The sequence below is a fragment of the Aquarana catesbeiana genome, linkage group LG03 (assembly GCF_042186555.1).
Source record: "Aquarana catesbeiana isolate 2022-GZ linkage group LG03, ASM4218655v1, whole genome shotgun sequence".
Classification (NCBI taxonomy): Eukaryota; Metazoa; Chordata; class Amphibia; order Anura; family Ranidae; genus Aquarana; species Aquarana catesbeiana.
In genome coordinates, this window is record NC_133326.1 from 665,615,042 (window position 1) to 665,633,690 (window position 18,649).

The following is an 18,649-nucleotide window of genomic DNA, read 5'->3' on the forward strand; positions in this document are numbered from 1 at the left end:
TGAGAACTCTGTTCCAAGCTGGACCAATGTAGCTATGAAAAAAACTGCCATACCTGGAATTCCACTTTAAAGCAGAACTAAACCCATAAATTTAAGTTTCAAACAACAATTACATTCCAGGTACGTGCCAGGAATGTAACCGTCACATTGCTTGTGCTCTCAACCAAACTGTCAAACCATCAAATGTCTGGTATCATAACTGATCACATGTGCAGGATCAAACAGCGGCTTTCTTGGCTGAAAATAATAGGAGGGTTTAGTTCAGCTTTAAGTGTGAGGGTAGGAAACATCTAGTAGGAAACTAAGCTTACATATGCAATAATGATTTGAAGCTTTCAGAAGTAACATTTCTAAAATCTATATTATCCTCAGAAACTATGTATTTCCTGTGCACACTTATTCCTAGACATGTGCAGAACGGAAACATTTTCGAATCAATTTTGTTGCATTCGTAATGAAATCTATTTAATTTCGTTTTGTTCCATTTTGTTTATTTGTTTTCAGCCGGATTCAAATTTTTCCAATGGATTTGAATTATTAAAATCAAATTCAAATTGAAAATACAGAATCAATCCAAATACATTGTGAAGAATAGCCGGTTCTATTTTGTTTGAAATTTGAATTTCAAAAGATGGCTTTAATTCTATTCATAATTTAAATTTTGGAGATGGCTACATCTATGCTATTATTTTTATATTATTTTATTTTGTACTGTATTATATTCTGTTTAATTCTATTCTTTTCAAAATTCGAATTTTAGAAGACAGCTATATTCTTTCTATTTTATTGTATTCTATTGTAAATTCAATTTCAAATTTTGAAACATGGGTACAGTAGATTCTGTTTTATTCTATTATATTTTTTTATATGATATTCTATTCTATTCCTTTATTTTCTATTCTATTAAATTTTTATATTCTATTCTTTTCAAAATTTGAATTTTGGAAGACAGCTACATGCTTTCTATTTTATTCTATTCTATCTGAAATTTGAATTTCGGAAGACGGCTATATTCTTTCTATTTTATTTTATTCTGTTTTATTTGAAATTTGAATTTTGAAAGACTGCTAAATTCTATTATATTCTATTCTATTTGAAATTTGAATGTCAGAAGATGGCTATATTCTATGTTATTCTATTCGAAACTCAAATTTCCAAATTTGAATTTCAGAAGATGGCTGTATTCTTTCTATTTTATTCTATTTTAAATTTTAATCTCGACAACTGTATCCTTGCTATTTTATTATATTCTATTTGAATTTTGAAATTTGAATTTTGGAAGATGGATTTATTCTTTCAATTTTATTCTATTCTGTTTGATTTTTTAGCTAAGAACGAACCTGGTTCTAGATCTTGTGATTAGGAGACAGTCAAGATAAAGTCTACATCAATAAGAAATGCATTGCCAGGATAACTTATTACTGATTTAGTAGGCCTTACCTTCAGAACAGCGACACACGTCTCCCTGACAGATGCGACCATACAAATGATCACCTGCGACTGTGTGGTAGAACTTAGTGCAGCGAGTTTCTGGAAAAGCAATGTAAATGACATCAGGCTGGAAGGCTTTATAGTGGACCTAGCACCACATATATTTTCAGTGACAAGTGCATGCATGATAAGTGATATACAATGGAACATTTACAAGTATGTATTACATTTAAAAGGAAATTACAGTAATTCTTTCAAACAATGCTTTAAGAGCTTAGACACTTTACCATCATCTAACCTCCTTAACCTGTTAAGAGGTGCTAGCATTACATATTAGGTGGAGACAGGCGTGCTAAAGCTCTGACGCTTAGAAAGATTGTATTTTCAAACAAAGTTTTGGAGGAACTTGGAGGTTGTGAAGTCAAAAACAGAGCAAAAATGTACTGACACCTTGTGGGGCACATACACTATATTACCAAAAGTATTGGGAAGCCTGCCTTTACACACAGATGAACTTTAATGGCATCCCAGTCTTAGTCCGTAGAGTTTAATTTTGAGTTGGCCCACCCTTTGCAGCTATAACAGCTTCAACTCTTCTAAGAAGGCTGTCCACAAGGTTTAGGAGTGTGTCTATGGGAATGTTTGACCATTCTTCCAAAAGCGCATTTGTGAGGTCAGGCACTGATGTTTGACGAGAAGACCTGGCTCGCAGTCATCATTTGTCCCAAAGCTGTTCTATCGGGTTTAGGTTAGGACTCTGTGCAGGCCAGTCAAGTCGCTCCACCCCAAACTCGCTCATCCAAGTTGGGGCGCATGAAATTGTCCAAAATGTCTTGGTATGCTGACGTCTTAAGATTTCCCTTCACTGGAACTAAAGGGGCCAAGCCCAACCCCTGAAAAACAAACCCACACCATAATCCCCCCACCATCAAATGATTTGGACCAGCGCACAAAGCAAGATCCATAAAGAAATGAATGACTGAGTTTGGGGTGGAGGAACTTAACTGGGCTGCACCTGGTCCTGACTTCAACCTGATAGAACGCCTTTGGGATGAATTAGAACAGAGACTGCGAGCCAGACCTTCTTGTCCTCACCAGTGCCTGACCTCACAAATGCCCTTTTGGAAGAATGGTCAAACATTCCCATAGACACACTCCTAAACCTTGTGGACAGTCTTCTTAGAAGAGTTGAAGCTGTTATAGCTGCAAAGGGTGGGCCAACTCAAATTAAACTCTACGGACTAAGACTGGGATGCCATTAAAGTTCATGTGTGTGTAAAGTCAGGGGACCCAATACTTTTGGTAATACAGTGTATTCTATGTTATGCATTTTTATAACAGGTTTGCTAAGAGCTGATTTTTCTTTGGATTATGATAGATACTTTCTTATTTCTGGAAGCTTACCTTTTGGTGAGTAATAGTCATAGATAGTGACGGAACCAGGTTGTAAGAGACCCACTTCAAAGTACCGGTGAGCATTGAACTTCAGACATTCTTCCTCTGTATGCGAAATCTGAATGAAAGTTAGATGAGAGTTACATCTTTGCTGCTCCATATTTTGGTATTTCATATACATCGCAGAGTCTCCCTCCAATGGACATCAACTGGCTGGCAAGTCAGGATCATTGAGAAAAAAGTACTGGGTTAAAAAAAAAAAGTCCCTCAGACAGATCGACATCACCTTCACTTACACTACAGATGGAAGCTGGGAGTAAGGTAAGTATATCTTCTAATATTTTTTTGTTTTTATCTGCAAACTCCAGGCTAAATTACCTCTACAGTTCCTTTTTTTTTCCACAAGATGTTTTTTTGCCACAAGAACATTTGGGCTGAATGACCACCAGCATCAGTCAATCAGACTGAGAAAAGACTGAGTGCAGGGTGTCATGGAAATTCAGATAAATCTTTTGTTATTTGGAAATTATGATGTATAGTCACAAATTTAAACAAATCCAAAATAAAACAAAATTTTAATTTCAATAGTCTTTGAATTGAATTTGAATCATTTTCGACTCAAATTCAAATTAGAATTTCCAAAGAGAATGAATTAAAATAGAAAATAAAGGAAAAGAATACAAAAGAATATAATAAAATACAAAAGAATAGAATAAGAAATAAAATAATAGATATTAGAGTAAAACAGAACTAAATACAAATGAAAAGAATAGAAAAAATAGAATAGAAAATAAAGGGATAGAATAGTTGTTAGTTGAAGCTTGACCAGTTCTAGGGACAGCCAATCACATCCACATCCCAGTAGTTAAGTAGAGTCAAAGAAAATGGGTAGGAGTTCCCTACCATAAAAGGATTAGGATTTTCAGGGATATGAGGCTGTCACTGAGGTGAGCACACAGACACAACTTATATACAAAAGTTAATTTTATTATATAAGTATAAAACATCAATAAAACCATCATAAAAACACATTGATGTGCGATTAACATATGGCACATGGCCTGAAATACTTGTTCATAATCAACAAAGAATTTCTTGAGCATAGAGTTGGCCAACACATTTTGCGGAGCTCAATCCCTGCTTCTTCAGGGAAACTCACTATGCATCTAAGCTTTAAATTCAAAAAGATATAATTATGATCACACATATAGTTTTTTTCTTTCATTTTACAATGACAATTTACAAAAACAGAAAAAAATTCTACAAAAAATATTACATCAATATTGTGCTCACCAATTTCATCAAACAATGGCCGTGCATAATCTCCACCATTGAAAGAGGCAGGACTGGGCCCCAACCTTATATTACATGGTGTCAGAACATGTAGGAACAGTCTGGCAGACCCTGGACCACACCTTGGACAGATAGACAATTTTGGCAGGTCTAGGATGTTAAAACACAGGAAGCCTGTCTCAGCAATTTTAACTTTTACTGAAATAACATTCACACAGAATGTACATCCAGCCCACATAGACCTTTCTTTTATATCCATACTTGCTTGATATTTCTCCCTAACCTATATATATGGGGTATATATCATAGACTCACCCACACATATTAAGTGTAGGGGTATGGGGATACAAAGTGCTCAATCTCCAGTCCATCAGTGTATCTACAACCTATTCAATAGAATCATATAATTGGTATTGCCCCACATACATATCGGACAGAGACATGGTAGACCCAAAGCCACATATCCACATACCCCCACCAAACAACCATGCCACTGGAGCAGGAGTCCAGCATCCCATTCATCCCAGCCATACCAACGACTCCTGAATCAAGACACCCACGTACATAACCCCCCCAAAAGGAAACAACACACACATATGCATTGCCAAATAGCAACATGTCCCACAGCCAACATTCAAACCCCCAGCACGTGCCAACAAGGTGCCAGATGCAAGATAGCTAGCATCATCCACATACAAATCCACACTAAGATAACATCAAAGGTATCCATTGCCTCCAATGGAGCCCCCCCACCACACATATCAATAGTGACCCCCACCAGGCATACAGGCACCCCAAGGCTCCCATATATCCTTCCAGGTTCCATCAGGGCCAGGCATCAGACACTCACAACCATGGAAATCTATGTGGACTTACCAAGCCCAGCCCCGCAATCGTTGAGCACCGTCCAGCGCCAATAGAGGCCGCTAAGGATGTCAGCTGGACAATGTCCGACCGCCACCTTCCTAAACATGGTTGTACCGGAAATGACTGGGACTCACACAGCCCCCTGATGACACCTCCGGCGTGGGCGCCCCTGTATGGCGCATGCGCAATGTCATTACCGCTCTTCCAGAATGTCAGAGACCTCCAAAGGAGTGGAAGAACCCACACAGTGCTCTCATCCCGCTGAACAGTATATTACAGCGGGATGTAAACAAGGAGACCTGGAGGGGACTCCCCATTCAACAGAGGTGCCCGAATGTCTTCCAAAAGACTGGATCAGGCAAATGATCAAGCCTCCACCAATGCTAAAGAATTATGAACACACATATAAAACACAGGAGGCGATGGATGCCTTTGATGTTATGTTAGTGTGGATTTGTATGTGGATGATGCTAGCTATCTTGCATCTGGCCCCTTGTTGGCACGTGCTGTGGGTTTGAATGTTGGCTGTGGGACATGTTGCTATTTGGCAATGCATATGTGTGTGTGTGTTGTTTCCTTTTGGGGGGGTTATGTATGTGGGTGTCTTGATTCAGGAGTTGTTGGTATAGCTGGGATAGATGGGGATGCAGGAATCCTTCTCCAGTGGAATGGTTGTGTGGTGGGGCTATGTGGATATGTGGCTCTGGGGATTTGGGTCTACCATGTCCCCGTTCTATATGTATGTGGGGCAATATCAAGAGGACTGGTGATTGAGCACTTTGTATCCCCATACCCCTACACTTAATATGTGTGGGTGAGTCTGTGATATATACCCCATAAATATAGGTTAATGAGAAATGCCAAGCAAGTATGGATATAAAAGAAAGGTCTATGTGGGCTGGATGTACATTCTGTGTGAATGTTTTTTCAGTAAATGTTAAAATTGCTGAGACAGTTTTCCTGTGTTTTAACATCCTAAACCTGCCAAAATTGTCTATCTGTCCAAGGTGTGGTCCAGTGTCTGCCAAAGTGTTCCTACAGGTTCTGACACCATGGAATATAGGGTTGGGGCCCAGTCCTGACTCTTTCAATGTTGGAGATCATGCACCGCCATTGTTTGTTGAAATTGGTGAGCACATTATTGATGTAATATTTTTTTGTAGAATATGTTTCTGTTTTTGCTTTTGTAAAATGAAAGAAAAAACTAGATGTGTGATCGTAATTATAGCTTTTTGAATTCAAAGCTTAGATGCATAGTGAGTTACCCTGAAGAAGCGGGGATTGAGCTCCGCAAAACGTGTTGGCCAACTCTATGCTCAAGACATTCTTTGTTGATTATGAATAAGTATTTCAGGCCATGTGCCATATGTTAATCACACATCAATATGTTTTTATGATGGTTTTATTAATGTTTATACTATAGAAAAATGAACTTTTGTATATAAGTTGTATCTGTGTGCTCACCTCAGTGACAGCCTCATATCCGTGAAAATCTTAATCCTTTTATGGGAGGGAAATCCCACCCATTTTCTTTGACTCTAAAGGGATAGAATTGGTAGAAAATAAAAGAATAGAATAGAAAATAAAAGAATAGAGTAAAGCAGCGCAAAATAGTATAGAAAATAAAGGAATAGAATAAAATAGAATAGAATACAATGAAAAAAGAATATAATAGAATAAAACAGAAAGAATATAACCATCTTCTGAAATTCGAATTTCAAATAGAATAAATTTCAATTCAAATAGAATAGAAAAGAAAAGAATAGAGAAGAAGAATGGAATAGAAAAGAAAGGGAAAAATAGAACAGAAAAGAATATTATAGAATAGAAAAAAACAATAGAATAGAATATAATAAAATAGAAAGAATATAACTTTCTTCTGAAATTCGAATTTCAAATAGAAAAAATTCAAATTCAAATAGAATAGAAAATAATAGTATAGAATAAAAAAAAAATAGAATAGAATAGAAAGAAGATAACAATTTCCCAAAACTTGGATAGAATAAATTCAAATTCAAACAAAATAGATTATAATTGAATAGAAAAGAATAGAAAGAATATAACCATTTCTCAAAAATCGAATAGAATACATTTGAATGCAAATAGAATAGAAAAGACTACATTAGAATAGAATAGAAGAGAGAAAAAAGTTTAGAAAAGAATAGAAAGAATATAACCATCTTCCGAATTTCAAACAGAATAAATAGAAATTCGAGCATAATGAATTTGAATATAATAGAATAGAATTGAATAGAAAATAAATACTGTATTTATCGGCATATAACACACACTTTTTTCCCCTAAAATCAGGGGGAAATCGTGGGTGCGTGTTATACGCCGATTCCCGCTGATTGTGAGGGGAGAAGAGCGAGCACCGCTGATATACACATAGCCGAGTGTACTCGGCTAGGCTCGGCTCCTCTCGGCTCTACTCGCAGTCACGCCCAGTCCCGCCATTGGACCTGTGTTATGTCCATCATCGTAGCCGGGCCAAGGGGCGGGACTGCGAGAGGAGCCGAGAGGAGCCAAGCCTAGCTGAGTACACAGGACATCCAGCTCTGTGTATCTCGGTGGCGCTTATTTTAAAAGTGCAAGGCTGCAATCAGACTGGGCAAGGCTGCAGATGGACACTGATCATTCTGCAATGATGGACAAGGCTGCAGATCAAAGCGAAACAAAACAAATTTTTTCGTTCTGCACATGTCTACCACAGCCAACGTCTACAAGTTAATGCTGTTCTCTGCTTTATCCATGACTGCCCGAGCAAACTGAAGATGCAGAGGACCCACCTGACCAGAGAAAGGCAAAGAAAAAAAAATGTATATATCATACTATTAGTATGGGATGCTTTAGGGTTAGTTCACACCAAGAATCACACAGGAATGTGCTCTTCACATGCAGTTCACACCAGTGCAATTTGAGCCTATTCATTTTGACTTCTGTACCATGCAATCCGGTGCAGGGAAACGTGCCGGATCATTAACTTACCATTGACACGCCCTGCAGATCACAACTGCAGTGTGTTTTGTACATGGTGTGGGAAACATGCATGGAATGAGGGTGGTGTGGATGGGCCCATAATGTAGAGATCTTCAATGGGGAAGGCATTATGCAGTAAGCGTATAATGCATTTAAGTGCCTGGTCCGCTCTAAGCAGGAAGCAGAACCTGCATATGTAATGACCAATATGGCTGCTTGCGTACACATACACTATATTACCAAAAGTATTGGGACACCCGCCTTTACACGCACATGAACTTTAATGGCATCCCAGTCTTAGTCCGTAGGGTTCAATATTGAGTTGGCCCACCCTTTGCATCTATAACAGCTTCAACTCTTCTGGGAAGGCTGTCCACAAGGTTTAGGAGTGTGTCTATGGGAATGTTTGACCATTCTTCCAGAAGCACATTTGGAAGGTCAGGCACTGATGTTGGATGAGAAGGCCTGGCTCGCAGTCTCCACTCTAATTCATCCCAAAGGTGTTCTATTGGGTTGAGGTCAGGAATCTGTGCAGGCCAGTCAAGTTTCTGCACCCCAAAATTGCTCATTCATGTCTTAATGGACCTTGCTTTGTGCACTGGTGTGCAGTCATGTTGGAACAGGAAGGGACCATCCCCAAACTGTTCCCACAGTCGGAGGCATGAAATTGTCCAAAATGTCTTGGTATGCTGCTGATGCCTTAAGAGTTCCCTGCACTGGAACTAAGGGCCCAACCCCTGAAAAATAACCCCACACCATAACCCCCCCTCCACCAAATGATTTGGACCAGTGCCCAAAGCAATGTCCATAAAGACATAAATGAGCGAGTTTTGGTCAGAAGAACTTGACTGGCCTGCTGCACAGAGTCCTGACCTCAACCCGATAGAGCACCTTCGGTATGAATTAGAGCGCAGACTGCGAGCCAGGCCTTCTTGTCCAATATCAGTGCCTGACCTCATAAATGCTCTTCTGGAAGAATGGTCAAACATTCCCATAGACACACTCCTAAACCTTGTGAACAGCCGTCCTAGAAGAGTTGAAGCTGTTATAGCTGCAAAGGGTGGGCTAACTCAATATTGAACCCTACGGAGTAAGACTGGGATGCCATTAAAGTTCATGTGCGTGTAACTTTTGACAATATAGTTAATATTTGAATATAATACATAGAAAAAAAGGTTTTTAAAGGGTCGGTAATCCATTCACATGCATAAGGTAATAGATAGTAATTTCCCACATGGTCCAGTCAGTGGATGAAGTTCTGGCTTCATCTTACCTTGTCCAGGTATATGATGAGAGTGCCTTTATCATTTGCTCCCTTGTTGATCTCAAATTGTGAAATGTATCGGTCCACTCCATTTTGAAGCTGCGGTATGATAAACCATTCATTAGCAAACCGTTCAACAAATATCATTACAATCCGAATGGAAAAAAAAAAAAAAACTCTTGATGTGCTTCTAAGGTAAACCTGAAATGTCATCTAATTGGACGAGACAGTATATGACATCACTCCCCAGGAAATAGATCACCAAAAAGGTAAGAGACCATGGCAATGATGGAATATGCCAGCACAATGACTATGGCCATGTGTCTTCACTGGAAGCTTAATTGACAATGGAGGAAAACAATTAAGGGCAGACTATCACAGGAAGTGCCTCAACAAAGACCCTCACGGCAGGATGACCAGGTATTTTTTAATGTGAGCTACAAATTTAAAAATATTGACAATGGAAATCAAAGCCTAAATTTAGTCAAAAAAAAAATTAGCACAAGGGACATTATTTGCTATTATTCTGGTGTGGCCTTGTGCTGCTGGCTGCTGCATTCATTGGAATCCTCCTCCATCGTTCCCCTTTTACCTCCACTGCTGTAATCTTTCGGTACGGCCGGGGTAATTGGAGCAAACGGACCCGTGACATGTTCATATCAAGAGTGCCTGACTATGCTGTCTTTTCCTGCCCCTTCCTCCATTCATAGAATCTGTATTATAACTTCTGTGAATTAAAAATGGTCTATGAATAGAGGAAGGACTGATGAAGGAAAGGTCCACCTCCTCCACTCAAAGATCATGTTTTATTCATAGAAGCTAAAGTATGGCTTTTATGAAGGATTCTACATGATTCAACATAGAAAAGTGAAGCATGAGGATCTATTCTTTGAGTGGTTCCTTCCGATCCATGATGATTATACATGGAAGAATAAAGGCTGGAGATTTGTATCCCTGTGCATTTCCTCTGATCCCTAGTGATTCCACATAAGTAAAGAATTGGAATTTGTCCTCAATTAAAAAATGAATTATTACATTGTGAAATTTGTTTGTAATTATTCATGTAGGCCACTTGTCCTAAACAGGGGCTACTAGCCTAAATTTCGTTTTTGGCTGGGTGGTAGTCAGCCTAGATTAATTGTGTAGTTCTTCACTTGGTCTTCCCTAAACTCAGCGGGGTTGTGAATTCTCACTGTCCTCAGTAGATGTCACTGCTGTCACTTGCCATAGTATGAGATTTCATAAACAAGACTGAATTATGAATATTTATATTTCTTTCAGCCAAAACAGTAGGGGGTTTAGGCCACTGGTGCATGCTGGGAGTGGATATAAATATTTGGGCTAGGCCATGTGCTCTTCCTCTGGGTTGAGGGTACAGTGGGGGTTAATAGAGCTGACAGAAACGGAGAACGGGGACACACAGCGTTCCTGTGCGATCCGCGGCCGGTTTAGGTGTGAAACGAGGCCTTACTCAACTGGTGCACACAGAATCTGGTGAAGCTGTGCATAGTAACCAATCAGCTTCTAACTTCAGCTTATTCAGTTAAGCTTTGACAATAAAACGAATTGGTTGCTATACAGAGCTGCACTAAATTCTATGTGCACTAGTTTCAGTAAATCTCCCCCATAGTATCTATACATGGATCGAAATTCAGCCGGAGCCTGCTGAACTGGCTGAATTTTGATCCACCTGTGTGTCTATTGTGTAAACCTGTCATATACTATTTATGCAAATCAAACAGAATAGCTTTATATATAGCTTTATATATTATTATTATACAAGATTTATTTAGCACCAACAGTTTGCGCAGCACTTTAAAACATTCGGGCAGACAAGTACAGTTACAATACAATTCAATACAGGAGGAACCAGAGGGTCCTGCTCATTATATATTTTATATACACTCACTGGCCACTTTATTAGGTACACCTGTTCAATTGCTCGGTAACACAAATTGCTAATCAGCCAATCACATGGCAGCAACTCAATGGGGAAGAAAGGGGATTTAAATGACTTTGAACGTGGCATGGTTGTTGCTGCCAGACCAGCTGATCTGAGTATTTCAAAAACTGCTGATCGACTGGGATTTTCATGAGCAACCATCTCTCGGATTTACAGAGAATGGTCCAAAAAAGAGAAAATATCCAGTGAGCGGCAGTTGTGTGGAGGAAAATGCCTTGTTGAGGTCAGAGGAGAATTGGCAGACCGGTTCGAGCTGATAGAAAGGCAACAGTAACTCAAAAAAACACTCATTACAACCAAGGTATGCAGAATACCATCTCTAAATGCAAAACACATCGAACCTTGAAGCAGATGGGCTACAGCAGCAGAAGACCACACCGGGTGCCACTCCTGTTAGATAAGAGCAGGAAACTCAGACTACAACTCACACAGGCTCACCAAAATTGAACAATAGAAGATTGGAAAAACGTTGCCTGGTCTGATGTCTCGATTTCAACTGTGACATTCAGATGGTAGAATCAGAATTTGATGTAAACAACATGAAAACATGGATCCATCCCGCCTTGTATCAACGGTTCAGGCTGGTGGTGGTGATGTAATGGTGTGGGGGATATTTTCTTGGCACACTTTGGGCCCCTTAGTACCAACTGAGCATCGTTTAAGCTCCATGGCCTACCTGAGTTTTGTTGCTGACCATGTCCATCCCTTTATGACTACAGTGTACCCATCTTCTGATGGCTCCTTCCAGCAGGATAATGCACCATGTCACAAAGCTCCAATCATCTCACCACTGGACAATGAGGTCGTTGTACTCTAATGGTCTCCACACTCACCAGATCTCAATCCAATAGAGCACCTTTGGGAGACTCGCATCATGGATGTGCAGCCGACAAATCTGCAGCAACTGCGTGATGCCATCATGTCAATTTGTACCACCCTTGTTGAATCTATGCCGTGAAGAATTAAGGAAGCTCTGAAGGCAAAAGGGGGCTCAACACGATACTAGCAAGGTGTACCTAATACAGTGGCCGGTGAGTGTAAATATCTTTATATATAGTTCTTTCTTTTGAGTAATATAATAGGTGGACCATGTGTTCAGTGCTCACCCGCTTTAAGTCATCAACATCTGGAGAGTATCCCGTCATCATGGTCACGTCCACAATAGACATGGTAAGGTCTTTGTCTCCACGGTACCTGAGAAAGAGAACATCATACGCCTGACTTCATAGGATGGAGCAAAGAACAATGGAACTAATAAATGCAAAGACCCAAACAATCACTTAACTAAACAGCCTACTTTAAACTGAAAGCTGATTGGCTGTTATGGGATGCAGAAAATTGCACTAACCTGTTGTGTAATGAGGTTAGTCTTTTGTTTCTGGATCCTTTTGGTACAGCATTTTTAGTGCTGATAATGCGGTGCCAATTATTGTAGCATTGTAATAGAAGAAGAATTTTGACATTTTACTAGGAATTAATATTTGTGAAATTTAAGTCTCCATCTTGTCCATTGGTATAAAAGTTTAGACAGATGATAAGGTCAAACTATTCTTCTAAAGATGTGTTCTCCTGTGTTGGGAAGCAATGCCAGGCTCCTAGCAATGTTTGGATTTAATTATATGAATATACTGTAGGGGTGGGTGACGTAAAAAAGATGTATAAAAACTGTTTAGTGGTTAATAATTGATTTTAAGTTCAGTCTTTAGTAGTGCAAAAATGGCAAGGTTTCAAGTAACATGAGCTTGTCCAAAAGTGACTCGTGCCTATGTAGCAACTTAGGTGACTTCCGTGCTCCCCTTCAGATCCCACCCACCAGATCCCTGCACCCCTGCAGGGGTAAATCGCATGCAGTGAGTGTAGTGGCAGTCCTCAGGGCATTCACCTCCTCCTTAGCTCAGCATGTGATGGGGTATCCTGATCCTTGTGCCCCTCCGGGGTAAGCGGTTCCCAATAGATTAAGTTGCAGTAGTTACCTCCTCCATGGTAAACCACAGGTTATCCTCATGGACAAAAGAGATGGGTACTCGTAATGTAAATCTGGGTGATTTTATTAAAAATTAAAGTTTAAAAACACCACCTGACCCAGTCAGGTGTGTGAGCTAGCATAGCTTGGTTGCAGTACAAGAGCTTCGAACTGGCGTGCGTTCCACTAACCGGAGCTCCGCAACCGCAAGTGACGTGAGTGTGTACCAAGCTCCGGCTTACGCGTTTCATCATAGGGCATCGTCTGAGGCGGTCTGTTCACAGTAGGAACATAAATGCAAATATCTGCTCTTTTAACCAATAATTTACAGTATATAAACACTTAGCTAATTGTATGCAATTGTCCTATTGTCTTGAAAGGGTCTCAGCTTGATGAAACAAATGTCATTTCTTTAGGAAATACACTAATCAAGACTTAATGTTGTTTACCAGACAAATATTAGATACTTTGTTGTCCTTATCTGTTAAGCCTCTATCACACGGGGCAGACCTCATTTTGATCAGCCGGGATCTGTCCGCTGATGCCGTGCTGATTAGAGCAGAGTGGATTCATGACAGGTCCATGTTTCAGTTTCTACAGAGCATGTACAGTAGACGGGGGCCTACCCTGCATGTGGAGATACCTCTTCCTGTGTGCGCTATCATCAATGCCCGGGACCAGGCGGTGCCGCGTTCATGTGAAAGTCCCCATTATGGTGGTACCCTGGCTTAGAGATGAGCCGTACACTGTGTGCAGCAGATAAATGTACAGAGTTTCGCTGTAAAATGTGTTGTCCCATGTTACTACACACCTTCCTTCTGAATGTTGCATTTAGGAGGGACACTACTGAGCCTATAACCTCTCCACCAGTTCATCGTACCTCTGCCACCTCACTCCGAGCACTAGTGCAGGCCTCATGCATGCTCCACTTTAACTACTACAGCTCTCCAGTGAGTCCTGCAGCAGGAACGAAGGGATCAGCGGAGGGACAGCAAGACATGTGCGGACTGCACAGTCATGCTGTTAGTTAGGGCTCTTTAAGAGAAGGGGAGTGGGCAGGACAGGGGAGGCGTTCAGGGGAATTTAGTTAGGTGTACAGGGGAAGTGACGTCAGTGTTGAGCGGCGGGGAAGAAGATTCACACGCTCCCACCGCTCTGCTTAATACTGTCCCTTGGAGATCCCAGCAATGGAGGAACTGTTGTTGCGACTGAGGGAAGCGGCTGCAGAGCGAGGGGGTGGATGGCTGCAGGCTCAGGTAGCGGCAGTGATTCAGGAGAGCGGAGCGGCGGCGAACGGGGGGGGGCCCTGAGACTCCACGTGCACGGCGGTCCCGGCCGCCGGAGCGCTTCAGCCCTGACACTGCACCTGGTGGTCAGAGGCGTCGGAAGGAAGGAGGAAGATCGGTCCATCCACCCCCCAGTGAGAGACAGGCACAAGACAGCACGGCTTGCCATGAGAAGAGGACCCAGCGCAGAGGCAGGAGTGGAGGAAAGGGGGAGCCCAGCGGAGCACATGGCTCTGCCCCCCCCCCGGCTCGTCGCAGATGCCAAGAGCAGGCTGCAGGGGATGCGATGGAGGGTACAAGCCACCAGACGGCCCAGCGTGAGAGGAGCGAGACCCAGGGGGCTGGCCATACATCCGAAGCGGCCAGCAGCCCTGCAATTCCCAGAGGAGGATGAGAAGTGCAGTGACGCGGGTGAGCGGAGGTGGAGGAAGCGCGACGGCAGCCCAGAACAGTCAGAGGCGCAGAAGTCCATCAAGGCGGGCATCGCACGGGTCTGGCGGTACACCTGAGAGGGCGGGAAGAGAGGGACAACGCAGACCCACGGCACCCAGAGCAGGTCCTTCTGGGGTGCAGACAGCGGTTGTTCAGCGAGAGGAGGTCAGCGACAGATCGGAGGGTGAGCTGTCCGGGTCAGAGAGGGACGAAGAACCGGGGAATACCGCAGCGGTGGATTCGGGAATGGCGGCTGATGGGCCCAGTCCTGGGCAGCCTGGTGAGTACATTTCCACTTTATCTGTTTCTGATTTATTAGAAAAACTGCTAGAACAGGGTAAAAACAAGGGGTCCCCCGGGGGGAGTAGTTCAGCGGGGGCGAGAGTGATTAGGCCCCCTACAGAGCAGCCCAGGGAAGCAGGATTACAGGATTTGTTGGGGGGTTTGCGGGCGCTGGTACAGCGCTTCGAACCTGCGGCGGGTGCCAGCCCGTCCCCGGTTCAGGCGTGGGATACACAGCAGGGGACAGCTGGAACGGCTGCGGCCGCTCTACCGGCGACTGGGTTGGCCGGGAACACGGCGGTTACTTTAGTGACGGGCACGGGGTCGGCAGCGGTCGACCCGCCTACGACTTCAGCGGGCGGGCCTGCCTCGGAAGGTCAGGAGAAATCGGTTGAGAAAAAGTCGGAATCAGTTAGGTTGGCGGATTCCGCGAGAAGCGAGGTTTACGTCTGTTTTGAGGGCCCGCTTGGAGCGCATCTCAAGACAGAGGTAAAGGAAAAAATTTGGAAGGGCGAATATGTGGAGATATTCACATTGTTGCCATTAGAAAAGTTCAATCTGGATAGACTGAAGCCGGAGTTAACTAAGAAGGAAGATGAGGAAAAACGCAGATATAGGTTGATCCCGCGGAATTTTCCCAACTGGCTGCAGGCATTTGCCAATTTGGCTAGTGTGATTGGGGAAAAGCACCCGGAACACTGCTCGGCTTTGTTCGTATACCTGGAAGCAATTAGTGAGGCGCACCGGACGTATGGCGGGATAGCGTGGCTACGGTATGATGAGCAGTTTAGACAACGGATGGCGGTGCGACCGTCGCTACGCTGGGATCACAAGGATATCAGCCTATGGATGAAGCTTATGACGGCGGCGAGGGCTCCCTCACAGTTTTTTCAGGCAGGGGTCGGAGGTAACGCAGCTCCAGGACAACCGACCGACAAAAAATGGGGCTTCTGTTGGCAGTTCAATGAGGGCTCATGTAAGTATGGGGCTAATTGCCGATTTAAGCACACGTGCTCCGGCTGCGGGGGTTCTCATGCATTGTCCAAGTGCTTTAGAAGAGGGAAGGGGCGTGGCGGAGAGCCTGCGAGTAAAAGGGAGGACGCCGGTGTGGGTGGAAAGGATGCGTCCTTTCCTCAGTAGATACCCCGACCGCAAAGCGGCCCAACTGTTAGATGCGGGATTCGCGTTTGGTTTTAAAATTTCGTGCTCATTAACGGCTGCCCCGCCTATGGCGCCTAATTTACGTTCAGCCCTGTTACATCCAACGGTGGTCTCGGAAAAAATTGAGAAAGAGGTAAGTTTAGGCCGCATGTCCGGTCCTTTTACTTCCGTTCCTCTTCAGGGCTTGGTGGTATCCCAATTGGGGGTAGTTCCCAAGAAAGAGCCTAACAAGTTCAGGTTGATTCATCACCTTTCCTTCCCGAAAGGTGGGTCGGTCAATGACTCGATTGCGCCAGAGGAATGTGCGGTGACGTACACTTCTTTTGACGCCGCGATATCTTGGGTGCGCCGTTACGGACAGGGGTCGTGATGGCGAAAGCGGATGTTGAGTCCGCATTTCGGCTTTTGCCGGTTCACCCGGACAGCTTTTGACTGCTGGGCTGTGCATGGAATGGGGCGTACTACGTGGATCGGTGCCTCCCGATGGGATGCTCCATTTCTTGCGCTCTATTTGAAACCTTCAGCTCATTCTTGGAATGGGTGGTTCGCGACGTATCGGGTATCAACTCGATGGTACACTATCTTGACGACTTCTTGTGCGTTGGCCCACCGGGTTCTAATATTTGTGCGGTCTTATTGGGAACTTTGCAACATATAGCAGAGCGTTTCGGGGTGCCACTGGCGCCGGAAAAAACTGAAGGCCCTAAGTCCAGCATTGTGTTCTTGGGAATTGAGGTAGATTCCTTGGGAATGGAATGCCGATTGCCAGTGAAAAAATTGGAAAGTCTTAAGGCGGAAGTACGGGAGATTACCGGCAGGCGCAAGGTGCAGTTGCGGCAGCTACAATCATTATTGGGGAAGCTGAATTTTGCTTGCCGAATAATTCCCATGGGCAGGGTGTTTTGCCGACGGTTGTCGGCTGCCACGGCCGGGGTTCACGCCCCCACTCACTTCGTGACTTTGAAGAGGGAGCACAGGGACAATTTGTGTATTTGGCACGAATTTTTGCAATCATTTAATGGGCGTTCCCTGTGGATGTCAGGTCCCATTAGTAATTGGGACCTCAAATTATTCACGGATGCGGCGGGCTCGACAGGTTACGGTGCTGTCTTTCAAAGACATTGGAGCGTCGCGCGATGGCTCCAGGCTTGGGGGGAAGCTGGGTTTTTGAAAAACCTTGTCCTCCTGGAACTGTTTCCAATTGTGGTAGCAATGGAAATATGGGGGGAAGCATTCCGTAACATGAAGGTGCGGCTCAACTGTGACAACCTGGGGGTTGTCCAGGTGATCAACCGGCTATCGGCCAAGTCAGAGCCGGTGGTCAGGTTGTTGAGATATTTAGTGTTGTGCTGTTTGAAGTTGAATGCTTTCATCTACGCTGTACACTTACCGGGGGTTGAGAACACCTTGGCTGATTCTCGGTCTCGTTTCCAGTGGGACAGGTTTCGGGAATTGGCACCAGACGCGGAGCAGCAGGGGGTTACCTGCCCGGACTGGATGTGGAACGTTGCCTTGGGAACGTGGCAGGGTGGATTCAGCGCTCTGTGAGTAAGGCCACGTGGTACGCCTACTCTAAGGTATGGCAGGAGTGGTTAACATGTTTGCACAACTTGGACATCGATCCGGAGGGCCCGGAGGTCACACAGGCGGTTCTTTATTTCATTAATCTGGGTTTTGAGGGTGAGGTTTTGGCATCGGCCATTGATAAGAAGTTGGCAGGTCTTGCCTTTCTTTTTAAATTGCAAGGGCAACGGGATCATACGAAAGAATTTTGGGTGAAGCAAGCGGTAAAAGGGTACAGGAAAGAGCACAGGAAGAGGGATGGTCGGCGCCCTGTGCCTTTTACTATGCTACAGGGCCTGTTCTTTCACATTTCGTCCATTTGTGTGTCGGAGTATGAAAGTGCCTTATTCCGAGCAGCTTTCGCTCTGGCGTTCTACGGAGCGTTAAGGGTTAGTGAACTAGTTAGCCCGTCCAAGCGGGCACAAGGGGGGCTGCAGTGGGCGGACTTGGAGTGTTCGAAGGATTCGGTTAGGATCTGGATAAATCGGTCAAAAACGGATCAGTTGGGAAAGGGGGTTCAGTTGGAAGTTTTTCGCATTTTGGAATCCACAGTTTGCCCGGTGAGAGCGGTACAATCATTCCGGGACTTACAGCCCAGGTTACCGGGCTCCTTTTTGATGCATGCAGATGGGTTGGCCTTGTCCAAGTTCCAATTTATAGCAGTGTTCAAGAAGTGTTTAGTGGAGGCTGGGTACGATCCCAATAGTTACTCCTCACATTCTTTCCGTATTGGCGCTGCTACAGAGGCAGCCAAAGCTGGGCTTAATGCG

The 18,649-nt window shown here is 43.6% G+C and overlaps 1 protein-coding gene across 1 annotated transcript in view; it reads right to left on the reverse strand.

The window, feature by feature from the left end:
- LOC141133435 (complement C3-like) overlaps positions 1 to 18,649 on the reverse strand; it is a 286,038-nt gene that overhangs the window by 23,654 nt on the left and 243,735 nt on the right. Inside the window, exons 34-37 of the mRNA XM_073622822.1 lie at positions 12,299 to 12,386; positions 9,239 to 9,328; positions 2,836 to 2,944; positions 1,441 to 1,530 (exon numbers count right to left, since the gene is read on the reverse strand). Coding sequence (XP_073478923.1) covers positions 1,441 to 1,530; positions 2,836 to 2,944; positions 9,239 to 9,328; positions 12,299 to 12,386 — 377 coding nt within the window. The remainder of the gene's footprint in view (positions 1 to 1,440; positions 1,531 to 2,835; positions 2,945 to 9,238; positions 9,329 to 12,298; positions 12,387 to 18,649) is intronic.